At 37.9% G+C, this 13,655-nt stretch overlaps 2 protein-coding genes across 2 annotated transcripts in view; both read right to left on the bottom strand.

Annotated features, from left to right (window-relative positions):
- Window positions 1–4,384, bottom strand: part of LOC111226915 (interferon-induced very large GTPase 1-like) — a 9,867-nt gene extending 5,483 nt beyond the window's left edge. The window contains 6 exon segments of the mRNA XM_022752223.1: window positions 2,493–2,544; window positions 2,771–3,031; window positions 3,297–3,563; window positions 3,729–3,807; window positions 3,937–4,017; window positions 4,265–4,384. Of these exon segments, the coding sequence (XP_022607944.1) occupies window positions 2,493–2,544; window positions 2,771–3,031; window positions 3,297–3,563; window positions 3,729–3,807; window positions 3,937–4,017; window positions 4,265–4,288 (764 nt within the window). The 5' untranslated portion in view covers window positions 4,289–4,384.
- Window positions 4,385–5,768: 1,384 nt separating this feature from the next.
- Window positions 5,769–11,181, bottom strand: LOC111226916 (up-regulator of cell proliferation-like; the record flags this gene model as incomplete). The annotated part of the gene is made up of 1 exon (XM_022752224.1): window positions 5,769–11,181. A coding segment is annotated over one exon (4,667 nt), but the record flags the coding sequence as incomplete, so codon positions are not given.
- Window positions 11,182–13,655: the final 2,474 nt, after the last annotated feature.

A 13,655-nucleotide genomic window follows, 5' to 3' on the forward strand; every position in this document is an offset into this window, starting at 1 on the left:
CCTGCTCTTAGTGACAATGGAGAGAACTAAACGACCTCTGGACACATCCGGTGGAAGTTCGCCCCATACAGACGGAGAAATGAACAGTTTCCTACGACTAGCTCGCAGCTCTTCTGTCGTTGCGTTAGGTGTGTTTTGAATCCTGCAGCCTGGAGCCAGAGTTAACAGAGTTAACTACATTATACGAACATGGGTTAATGATAAAAACTGACCATTATTCAGCTGATTGATCTGGATGTGTTCTTAAATTAGTGAGAAATTAGGTAAATCATTTTTTTCCTTATTTTCTGTTTTTTTCCAAAGTCAATGAGAAATCATGTTTAATAAGTGTGATCTCAATATTGATCACAATAATTGTGATTATGATTTTTGCCATAATCGAGCAGCCCTAGCTTTAGATTAGTACAGTGACCATATGTGGGACAGGAAACATAGTTTATTATATTACATAGTCTATTTGTGTCACTGGCCTTAAAATTCCAGTATGCCAGTAAGCTTTCATAAAGGAAATATGTCTAGTGTGAGGGGGGTTCAGTAATCAGTGTCTTTGTTGAGTTGATTGTTAAAGCATGTTGTTGACAGTGGTGTGTTTGTAGCTTGTAGCTTGGGGCTGGTTTGTGAAGTGCATTTAATGGTTGAGATTTAATTATGCTAACAATTTCCAATTTCCACTATAGTACTACTACATTGGCTGTTTCAGTGTTTCTATGTCAGCAAGTATAATGTTAAGACCCACTGTTGTTTGCAGCTTTGTATATTGGTAGGCTGGTTTGTACAGTGTATGTTTGGTGGTTGAGGACCAGTATGGATTTGCTAGGTTTTGTCACTTCACATACTTTTCCCATCCTACACTGAATGTCTGAATAATTTGTTCAATATAGACAAGAGCAAAATGATATCTGAAAAATACAATGAAGCATTTGGGGAGGCAAATTGTTTCTCTAAAATTCTCAAGCCACCAAACTGTTAAAATACTAATGATGACTGAGCTGATGATGGGTAACAACAGTTCAGCTGTTTCATGCCAATGCCATCTTGACATAAGATACCAACATTCTAGTCATGGGTTTTTATGTCAAGGTGTTTTTTGTCTTCAATCAAAGTGTATCACCCATCTGATGTCAGAAAGACGTCCTGCTACTTTCTGACATTACAGAAAGTAGCAGGGAGGGACATTAATATCTGTACAAAATGTCATGATAGTCCTATTTTTCAGTCTGGACCAAAGAAGTGCACTGATGGAATGGACAAGTGAACTGCAGTGGTTCTTGCATGGCTAAACATTAAGATGATACAACATGTAACTGTCGTCGCAGGACTGCATTTCAAGGACTGTAATTTTTCGTAACACTGCCACCTAATGAATTGGATGACAGGACCGCATTTCTCTAACAAGATGCACAACAGTCATAGTGTGAGTACTTCACGTAAATCGAGTTTTACATGATTCATGTTAAAAACAACTGTGGTGTCTTGACCTGGGCAGCAAAGTAAACATTAGATAGCTGAATGTGAGTAGCTATCATAATCATAAAGGCACTGAAAAAATCCATCAGTTATCTTATGTAAGCTTGCTGCAAAAAAAACTGTTTGCCTATTTATTTATATGTTTAATGAACCCATAGCACAATTTTGGCAAGCCCAACTAGGTGTTGACATATGACAAGTTTAAATAATTTTACTTAATCTTTGCTGACTGCCTGTTTACCATATATTACATTCCAGCAATACTGTACACAATACCTGCTATCAGCTAATCTCTTCATTTTCAGTCGGCTTTTGTAATGTTGGAGTAGATAATTGGCATTTTCAATAGTCAGTTATTATGTCGGCCTAGTCTGCAGGCCTACACCATGTGCTACCACCTGTTAGATTCTGCCATGTATAGCCTGTATGAAGGGATGAACTAAATCAATAATAGAAGTAAGAGTAGAGAATGTATTGTTTTTTTAGACAGTATCATAACTTTTTTTGATCAACTACTTACTAGTATTAGTTAATATCTCAAATAAGAAATAGTAATGTTATTTAATGAGTGTTTAAGTGTTAGCAACGTTTCTGTTAACCCAGCAGTGATTATTTTGTCTGTTTCCTATTTCAGTGAAATGGGGGAATTTAGTCGAGATTGACATGGAATTGAGGAAAGAAGAGAGACCATTCAGTTGGTAGGTAGTGCTGTGACCTACTTTGCAATCTGAAGTTTGAATATTGAAGAGTCAGAGAAAGTCAAGTATCAATAACATGTTATCTCTAGTGGTTGAGGTTCTCTTAACAACCCAGCTGAATTGCAGGACAGAAAGTAGTATTTGGGTGGAATAAACCTTTATGGGCAGTTTTGTGGCCATCTTATTCACTGGGTGGCGCTGTCTCAAAAAACTAGGTTCCTGAGGCTGTAGTCCTGAAGTTGCGGCCTACAGTGCTGCAGGACCCTTTTATACAGTCTATGGCAGGAACTTAATACTGGGGAATTATTGTGGTCCTGCTGTTCGTACCTATTTTGGACAGGAGATGGTGTAGTTTTACCGCTTTGAGAGCTGTGTCTTGCTGAGAGGTCAGGAGGCCCTAGGAAATAGCTGAGGTCAAAGTAACAGAATTTGCTTTCATCTGTTTTAGTGCTCCCTTTTTTTCTTCTTCCTTTTCTTGTTTTTTCCTTCGCAGAGTCAGGGTATCAGTTAGTATAGGCTATGTCTCTTAACTTGATAATTTTTGTGATTTTATTTGAAAGATTGTCATATTTTTTTTCTCATATTAACGTATTTATTATACTTACTTGTGCGGGCAGATGTTACAATTGGCTTGCTTATTCTTTTGTTCTTCATTTGTGCAGAAACATGGAGGGAGTAACACACCCCTGGCCTCAGGCTGCTGAAGGTAACACTGTTTGCTTCAGTTGTCAACTCTTGCACGATTTCTCCCTCCATGCAACAAGTCACAATGTAGGTCTCCAGTTCACCAGCAGGAGTGTCCCACTGCAGAGACAGTGACTCGTTGCTAACATTATAAACTGTTATGCTCGCAGGAGGAACAGGTTCTGTGAGAATAATAAAAAAAAAAAAAAGTTTCATTCAATAATGGAAGTTCAATTTCTGTCCGTATGTGGTAACATTTTAAATTGCTATAACTGCCAAACATAGCAGGTGTGATAAACAACAAAGTTACAATAAGCACAGTACAAGTTGTACACAAACCTGTATAACAAACTAAGAGCATACATCAGTGTAAGAAGTACATATACTTCAGCATTTATAAGCAATTTAATTTTGAATATGAGCTGCATGACATTATTTTAGATTTACCTGTAAAGACAGAAACAGAGGCTGCTTTGCTTCGATTTCCATTTTCTGCTATTCTTGTGATGCTGAAAGTATACTCAGTCCCAGGATTCAGTCCTTCAACATCTACAGCACTGGAGTCTACACGGATCACAGTGTCTTTCTGTGTCTCACAGGAGTAATCTATATGAAGTTTATACTCAACAGAGGAATCAGTGGGTGTCAGGCCAAGAGAAACAGTGTCACTGCCTGAATAGAGAACTGTTACCTCTGGTGGTGGTGGAACATCTGCTGTAAGAGAAGAGATGCACATGTCACTATCTCCACATTACAACAGGATTTTACTCATGACAATATGTACATTTTTTTAACACTTGAACACTGGTATTTATTTATTCATGCTAAACAACAGATTGCTTAAGGCTGCACTTCAACACTTTCTTTAGTCATACATACAGTCAGACTGTGGTGTTGCAGCAGAGACTCCTTCCTCACAATGAAGCTCAAGCCAGTCATCCGGTGCATCATAGAACTCCTTATAATGATAATAGAGAAAATTAAGCATCTTTAATGTAAGAAATATTCATAATTGATAAGACAATATGCAATATGGCATGTCGTTTTATTACTTTTAGTATTCTTGATTATCCATTGTTTTGTTTACCTCCTCCTCCTCTGAGTTTTCCATTGTGGGTAAACTCTCAGTCATCTCACACCTGGTCCAGATTATTTCATCTGCTTCTCTCTAAAAGTAATAGGAAACAAGCTAATACTGTAAGTTTAGGAAATCAAAAAACAGCCCAAAATTCCCCCAAAATATAACTGTAACCAGATGAAAACAAAGGAAAAGCTTTGCTGATTCATGCGTCCTTGATACAAGTGCATTTTAACCACCAGTTCATTTTAACAGAACACTTTACAGGTGGAAGCCCTGAAATGTGATCAGAGAATCTTTTTATGAAGTAGAAGCAATACAACCTACCAAGACCTACCTTTTGTAAGACAGATTTTTCCATGGCAAAACAGCATCATTCTTTTATCCAGGAGTTTCGATCGACTGTATGTGCAATATGTTGTAATAGGTTAGGAATTTAGCCTGAACATCAAGTACCGCACCCTCCTGCAAATGACAAAGTAAACCTTCAGATTTCTCCTTTTATACTGCTGCATTAAGTCACTTTCAGTTTCATTTCCCTGAAAGAGTACATGGTGCTCCAGGAAAACAAAACTTAACTGTCTGACCAAGTCAAAAGGACAATGACATCAATGTGATCCGTGTGCCCCCATTAAATGTTTTTTTTTTTCTTCTTTTTTTTATGTTAAGAGATTAAAACGGAACTCAAACGTATTCTAAATGAAGGGTCAGTGTTAAGTTTGAGTGAAGGATTTGGACCAAGCAATAGTATTTAGACAGAGACAGATTCATAGTTTCGAATACGTTGTTCATTGTCGGTTCTTTGAATGTTTCCTTCAGGGTTTGGTTGAATGGCCTGGAGAGGTGTACAGGCAGCTGAGAGGTTCACTGGACCAGGAATGACGGGTGAGACGGGATATGATGATGAGAGTAGACCACATGGGTAAACAGACAATCTGGTGAAGCGTGAAGGGCTGGTCTTTATATACTGCAAAGTCTTGGTGAGTTGATTAGCTGATCAGGAACATGCTTATTTGCTCATTAATAGTTCAATATTTCATTTAATCATCCTATCCTCATTATTCAGTTTCCATGTCACTGCTTTGTTGATATTAACAATAGCAAAAGACACTATTGGTCACATACCTGATAAAACTAATTCAGTATAAAACAGGCCTGCAATAAATCCTCCCCTCAGGATTATAATGTTATGTTTTTATTCGATCTGTTTGAGAGAGATGTTTTGATTTCATGATCATTGTGGAGGCTGTAATTTGTGGTGCTGTTGAACTGTACTGGGTTATACTGTAAAAGATTAAATATCATGTTTAATTTGACAAAAAGAAAAAGGTTTTCTAACACTTTGATTATCTATTATCTCTTAATCAAAAATGAAACACATTCATAACCAGACTGCTGATTTTGTAGCTTTATTGACTCAGTGAACAAGTCAGTAATGTGTACATGTTGACAATACAGAATGGATTGAATGAATCTTTTAATTCCATTAGTAGTGTAAATATTTGGCACCAGACACTTGGATGAATATTTAGCATCAGATACTTCAGGAAAAGAAAAGACAACAAAACAAACTGAGTGATCTTTTGAAAGAGATAAAATAATACATCTACATATTTTAATATCAAAAAAATAAAAGATGGCACATCATATTTCATTTTTTTCTGACACTTTGTTGCTTTGATTGTCTGAGTACATCTTTTCAGTGGCATTATAATGAAGTTTAAAACCGAACTCATCAACATCAGAATAGAGTTAAAGACACTGGAAATGTAAATATTTTGCATTAGATACTTCACAAAACAAACTGATCTCATAAAATATATAAAATGATACACGTAAATATTTAATATCTAATCTAATACGTCTATATATCTATATCTAATATGTTGAGAACACCAATATAAAATGATGATATTTTAATTCCTGTGGATGTGCAAATATTTGGCACCAGATACTTAAATGAAATAAAACCAATAGATTCTGAATTCTAAGTAAGACAATCACACGCTCATTAAAAGACAAAGAAAAGAAAAATAAAACACTCTTGTAATGACCATATGTTAAACAGACTTAATTACATTTTACAACACTGGAAATATAAATATTTTGCATCAGATACTCCACAAAACAAACTGATCTTTTAAGATATAAAATGATACACGTCAATATCTTAATATCTAATACATCACAAAAACTAAAAGAAAAAGACAAAGTTTAGTTTAATTTGATATGTTTCTTGGTATGTTTGTTACATGTACTCCTCACATGTACATTGACTCAGAGAATCAAAAAGCATTTAAAACTGAGCTCATCAACATTAGAATAGAGTTAAAGCTGATTATTTTTATTTAACACATGACATCAATCTCAGATGAAGATGAGCACTAACTACAGTGTTTGTCTTAAATTTTATATTCCCCCATTAGAGTTAACAGTGGTATCAGTATCTCTCTTGTATACAGTTACAGTTTGTGATTTTTGTATGTCTAATTAACAAGAAAGATAAAAAATATGTGTGAAAGGATAGTGAATTAATCAATGTAATGAGGAGAATGTGCACCTCTGAAACCACACAGCGTGTAGTCTCTCACTTGATGTAAAATGACTCTCTGAGACTCTCCTCTGCCTGCTTACGTGTGATTTTTTTCCAAGTTTCAGGAATATCAGCAGGATTTGCATTACATTTCATGGCAAACTGCTCGGTAAATCTTGCAATGACATATTTCCAGTAGTCTGATGCCTGAAGGCTTACATCTGGAGGAATTTTCCAGTCTGGGAAAATATCTCTGTATCGCTTGTAGGGGTGCCATTCCTTGTTTGTAGCATTACAGCGAAAATTGGTGTCACTGGTCACAGACGATGTGCATATGTCAATGACAAGTTTTCTTGTCCGGTGAAACTTGTATTCACCCAGACCCTCTGGCCAATGCAGTGAAGCCCAGTGCTCAGTATGGGCTTTCCCTCCCGCCTCACAGGGCACTGAACAGAACGGACACCGTTTACAACATCCAATCAGTTTGGTGAAAAACTCATTCTGGGGCTTCACATGGAGATGCTTCAGTTTTATCTGGATGTTTGATTTTTTGAACTCTTCTCTAAGAGCTTGTCCCATCTCATTCACACTCTCTGTTAAGCAGTAAGCAAACTGTTTTTCATTGGCTTTATTCAGAATCATGAAAGCACCAAGAGCATCCTGGGAAATGACCAGTTTATCTCCAAGTTCTTTGCAGATATCTTCAATAAATGTCTTCAAGTTACCACTCTTTTTCATTTTTGCCTTGTTGATAGCATCATTTATGCTCCTGATACTTGACTGAAGATGCTGATCCTCACACTTGAATGTCTTCGAATCCTTTGAGAAGTGAGTCACTATCTGGTCAAATATCCACTTCTTTACATATTTCTTATATGAGTCAATGTAGCTCAAATACTTTTCAAAATTATCCTTTGAAAGCAAATCCAGTAAAACTGAATACTGGAAGGATATTCTTGTGCTGAACTGTTGTTGTGTCAGCATCTCATCAATGATATCAGGACCTAGGGAACGGTTGATGAAGTCCTCGACTGCAGGCTTCAAGCATTGGCTGGTGAATTCTTCTGCCTTCGTATGGCACTGGTCTCGTTTATGAAACACATCTTTAAAATCAGCACAAAACTTCCCTTTGTTTTGACTCAGACATCTGTAAGGATCATTCACATGTAGGAAATCTTCGTGCATTTTCTGAAATACTCTGGCTGCAACTCCACAGATGTGTTGTTTTAGAGAAACTTCGAACTCAATGCCTGTCTTTACATCCTGATTGTTTTGCAGCCTCTCATCAATCATGTGTAGCATCTCCTGTATGTAGGTGTCATGGTAATTATTTTTTCTTTCCATTTTTTGAGTCACAAAATCTTCACAAGCATCTATGATGGTGTCAGCTGTGTTTTGTACAGACATTACGTGATTTTCAATCATGAAAAACTCACCTGACTTCCCTAATCCATCATCTTTATATTTGAAAGGCATTTTCCCACAATCTTTCAGGCTTTTTTTACTCAACAATTCAGATGCATGACTTCCTTTGTGTGACAGATTTAATCTCAGGTAGTAGGATACATTGGTGAAGACATCTGTTGCCTTTTGTTCAGAAAAAGACAGTTTCTTTACTGTTTCATTCCACATCTTATTAAATTCCTTTTCCAGCTCTTGATCTCTCATCTGGACATTCTTCTTCCGACATTGATCAATCAGTGCGCACACTGCCTTTTCAATTTCTTTTGTGTGATTTTCCTTGATTATATCAAGTTCTCTCATTCCCTGTTTGATTTCTGCTGCTGCAGTGAGCTGATGAAACACAGAGTTCTCCATTTCTCGTCGAAGGCTCTTTGCACTGTTTGCAAAGTCCTCTTTGTATCCTTCTACTAGATAGACATGACCCTCTTTTTGCTTGAAGTACTGTGCCAGATTTTCAAGAAGCTCTGTCTCCCACTTTGACAGCACTGTGGAGGCTTCACTTTTCAAACACATGATGAGATCTTTCATGTCAGCTATATCAGATTTTACAACTCCTGTACTGAAATGTGCAATTCTTGTTTCAGCATTTGTAACCCATGTGAACATGTGTATTTTGAATTCCCATTCCCATTTGTTGAATTCTGTGCACAGCCTCATGTATGCATCAGCCACCAGACTGTTTCTGAAGCTGAAGATGAAGTTTTCATGCTTTACTGCAGTCCACAGGCTTGACATCCACTCTTTAATCTCCAAGATATCATTAGCAGATGACTCACAATTTCCCAGTAGATGGATGATGTTTTTCTTGAGCTCATATACAGCTTCGCTGTACCCTGCATTGACCGATGCCATTGGTGGGTTTCCTTTCCAGAGTCCAGGAATGTACCAGTTCCCAGTATCTGGACTGTACTCCATCACATCCGTGAAGCTCTTGTTCTCCTCTTTCTTTTCCATTTTGGCAGCTGCCTGTGTCATCTCATTTAACTGTTGCAAGAGCAGTTTCCTGTCTCTTAAGTTCTTCTCATTGGCTGAAACATCTGATATATTCTGATGAACAAACTGACATTTAGGCTTTTTGCCCACCTCTTTCATCCTGAGAAAAGCGTGCACAACTATTTGCAGGATGTCCTTCATTTCTGTTGAATTCTCCATTGCAATATTGATGATGGTGATATCACTCAGCCCCACGACAAGTGTTGCAAGCTCATTGTCATGCTCATGGCTGTCATCCAGTTGCGCAAGCTCTGGTGACTTTAAGCCCTCAGTGTCAATGATCATCATGAAGTCACAGTTGAGCACTTTTTTGACATCGTCATTGATTCTGATGAGCAACATAAAAGCACCTCGAGTGCATCGACCACTGCTGACTGCAAACTGCACTCCAAACATGGTGTTAAGAAGAGTGGACTTTCCTGTGCTCTGAACTCCAAGAACTGTGACTACCAGTATCTTGTTCTTGGGAGACACCAAGTCATGGAGCTGAGAGAGAACATCACTCACCCATCTGAGAGGTATGTTGGAGGCATCTCCATCTACAAGCTCAAGGGGAAATCCATCCAGCAGCAATCCTGCACAGAGTTTGGGCAGATGTTGCAACAGTTGATGTGATGGGTCTGTTTCTGGAAGGGAAACTGAAGCTTCATAGATCTGACCCATTTCACGGAAGAAGTGTTCAGTCCCCAGTGAGCTGTTGGAAAGTTCTCTGTCAATCTCTTTAAGCTCATCTTTGTTCTCAGAATTCTTGGATTTTTCTCTGTACTGTTCCCTGAGGTCCGATAGTCTTTCTCGAGACAGGTTGTCAAGATTCATTCGCATCCATTTCAGGAAATAACATCTCTCTGTCCCTGGGCTCGATATCGCATTGATGAAGCATGCCATTGCAATTGATATGTTATAAGAGTTTTGTCTGTCTCGAAGTAATCTTTTCTGTACTTGAAGACCAGTTCTGTAAGTTTCGATTTCTTCAGACCCAACATTTCGAAGCCGAAATTCTTCCTTCTCTAAACTTGTCAGTTCTTTCCATATTTGGCCTTGCAGGGGGAGCTGCTCTTCTTTGTATTTAAGGGTGTCTTGAATTTCTGCAGTGATGGCATCTGCATTTTTCTTGGCAGTCTGGCACTCTGGACAGTCTTCATCAATCAAGATTCCCAGTTCATGGGCAATGTCAGCCATCTGCTCTATGCACATCTTCATCTTTGAGTTCTCTACTACATTGCTGACAGTTTTCCTCAAAGTTTTGATAAAGTCTGCATCATTTGTCTGCTTAGTCTTAATAAGGATGTTGTTGTTGGTCAAGCCCCACTTAATTGCAACTTTTTTTAGAGAATTTAAATTGAAGGTCTTGCTTTGATGGTTACCCACCAAGAAGATCTGTGCCTTGTGGTGTTGGTTAGTAAGCAACTTGCAGTCAGTGTCCAAATTGTCAAAGAAGACAAAAACTGCAGCAGATGTCTGACACAAAAAAGAAAACTGTGTTTCAAATGAAGTAATGTCCCCACGAAGGTTAGCTACAGCTACTGGCTCACTGAAAATATCAATGTTTTTGTTTCCACAAGGAAGGTTCCAAGTAATTTCAGTCAGTCCATCAGATATTCTTCTTGGACTGTCGCCACACTCCATATCGTGGTGAACAAAGGTGTCATGGTACTGCTGAGAATTGCTCAGAAGCTTATTGAGAATCTCTGACTTGGACAAGGAGCATTCCCCCAGTCTCACAAAGGATATCATTGGAAGTTCAGAGAGAACAATTCTGTCTTCAATAAAACCCTTGGATTGTGAAAGTGACTGAGGTCTGTACTCTTTAACAATGTCTCTCAAGGCCCAAAGCATGAGTGTGCACTGTTGTGTGTCACAATTAGGGAGCAGCAGCGGCACAGAAAACTGACACATAGACATTTTGAGTGCCATCTCCTGCTGTACAAAAGCATCAGAACACAGAAAGAGAGCAGTGATGATGTCAAGGGGGTTCAGCATGTCACCTGAGTTTGGACTGTCAAGCAGATTATCAAAATTGAACTCTGTAATCTCTGATGCAGCATCACAGTCAGATTCACATTCTGATGTACACTTCACATTCCTGGCTGTCACATTAACCATCATTAGCTTCTTCAGAAAATACCATGGAAGATCTGATTGACACTTGGCAGTTACGTCAGTAATGGTCTTCTCATCAATCTGAAGTATTTTACTCAGGGACAGCTTCTCTGTCAAGTGCTGCACCATCCCAAGATCCTCCAAGAACCTCTCCAGGTGTGTCTCTGTGGATATGAAGATGCTTGTTACATCAGACCTTCTAAATCATGGATCAAAACATTAACACATAGTACGTAGATTAATGCATTTATGTTCAAATTTCTGTACAATCAATTTTACATGCTTCTTTTGCATTCAAACTATAAAAAGCTACATTTGAAACATTAGTAACTGGACTTTTAGACATACAGCAATTTGTCTTGATGAAATTCTTTTATTTTGTCATTTAAATTGTTATGAACATTAGAAAGATTTATTCACACTTCTCCTCATACAGGACCAATATAAAATATTTTTGATGTTGTGATTTGTGCTGTTACTTCTCTTACTTCGATAGTTATTTGACCCAATTCCTGTTATTGTTTTAAGTTTTAGTTGTTTTCTATCCCGTAGCGCTGTGTGTGTGTGCGCGCGCGCATGCTTTGTGTGCGAGAGAGAATGGATGGGGTGGGGGGTTCCTTTCATTTCATTTCTTCTATTCTATAAAGCACTTTGTGTTACATTGTATGTATGAAAAGTACTGTACAAATAAAGTCAGACTGAATGATAAAATTGCACAAAAAGGCAGGGAAAATATATGATTTGGAATTTTGTTCAAAAGATGTTTAAAAAGTAAAGATAAAGAAGATGATAATGTTTTAAAAAGATGTTTCCACACTTTGAAAACCCCTGCTCCGAATGAGCGTTGTTCATTGAACACATTAATTTTTTGGTCAACATTCAGCTGAACGTATCTGCTTGCATCTAATGAATGTGAACATGAGTCATTCCCTTTTGCCAGAGTGAATGGTGCTCTAATGCACCAAAAAGCTGTTTTCAAACTGCCAAAAAATATCAGAATAACAACTGCTTTATGCCGGCACATGAGCATTTACATGCACTCCATTGTAGTCAGTATTCAGCGCTCGCTTCAGTTTGTCATTTGCTAAACTATAGTTTATAACATGTAAATGAAAAATTAAACACATACTTTCCTCCCAGAGGCATCCAGGATCTGATCTCTGTTCGTCTTGAATACATTCTCTTTCGTCCCTGGGACTACTGGACGACATTAGTCTCAAGCACTGGTGGTAACCTTCACTGTTTAAGTGAATGGACTGAGTATTCATATCATTGAATGTGGTGTATTATTGAGGCTTGGTTACTGTGATTATTTTGTTATTGCTAGTACAAGGAATAGTGAACGACAGTAAGGTTGAAACAAGTGTTCAGTGATAGTAATGAACATACTATTGTTTTAACATTTTTACCTAGTCATTGTGGATCCAAATAGAGAATTGAATATACATGTATAAATACAGGGTACCAGTTCATAGCTGTTCGTCTTGTGTGGTCATTGAATATTGCAAATAGCCTTTTCTTCCTCCTGTTCCAGTCTGGAATCTTCTGATTCTGGTCCAATGTAATCATAACTTCTACTACCAGTGGTGTTGAGGAGTTTTGTGCCAAGTATACAGTGATTCATTTGGTTTGTGGCACAAACATGCACTTGGACTCAAGGATGAACTGATTAGAACTTGGTTCCAATAGGTCACTGTGACCTCACAGAACACGTTTTCAGCCTTAACTCACAATTTAACTGAAATGTCAAACCTCACTGTGACATCTTAATATTCTGCAAAAACACCTCTGGCTATTATTCAGTGCTGTAATTCATGAAGGGGAGATTGTGACCATATTTCCTGCTGGTAGGCAGAGGTATACAAGGTGGTAATTATAGTTACTCTAATGTTTGTAAAATGTGTATTTCCAGTTTGGCCTCATGGTGGCGCTGTTATTTCACTGTTACTATGAATAAATACAGACAATGATGAAGAGGTATATGTACAATAAGCTTATCTGTCACAGTAACATTTTGTTGCAGCACCTGGGTTACAGGTTTTACGGCAGAGCAGCATTTTTGTTGGTGGACTGAGGGCTTTGATTACAGCAGCCCTGCAAATCAAGAGGCTACTGATGATGAGGTATTAGTTTTCGTGCCATTGATTCATCTGGTCATTTAAAACAAGCGGAGCATGAGTGTGACGAAGCTAGCTCAGAGGACGTGCACTCTGACTGGCACAATGATCAGGATACGCCCAAGCAGAGAAGTTAGGGCTAATGAGGGACTCTTACAGTAAACGCTTACAAATCCTCTTGGCTGAAAAACGTGCATACAATCATGCTGTGTTTATATGATTGCTGTGCATTTGGGTTTTGGACTCTGAGAACAGTATGCAATGTTTAAGATAGTACAGTATAAATTTGAAATAAAAACTTTTGTTGTTGACAATACTTCCTGGAAAGTTTAAAAGCAACATGATTTTAATCTACATTTCATAAATACTTGGTTGCTGAAGACCGAAGGCATGATTTGAAAAAAGGTCCATGCATTTGCATTTATGAGTTAAGTCTGCCACTCTTATACCCTTTTGTGTTGTCATTGCATTTGGCAACATAACTTTATAGTGCACATGATGATTTACAACATTGTATGTTG

The sequence above is a fragment of the Seriola dumerili genome, unplaced genomic scaffold (assembly GCF_002260705.1).
Source record: "Seriola dumerili isolate Sdu_G_001 unplaced genomic scaffold, Sdu_1.0 BDQW01000167.1, whole genome shotgun sequence".
In the NCBI taxonomy this organism is placed as follows: Eukaryota; Metazoa; Chordata; class Actinopteri; order Carangiformes; family Carangidae; genus Seriola; species Seriola dumerili.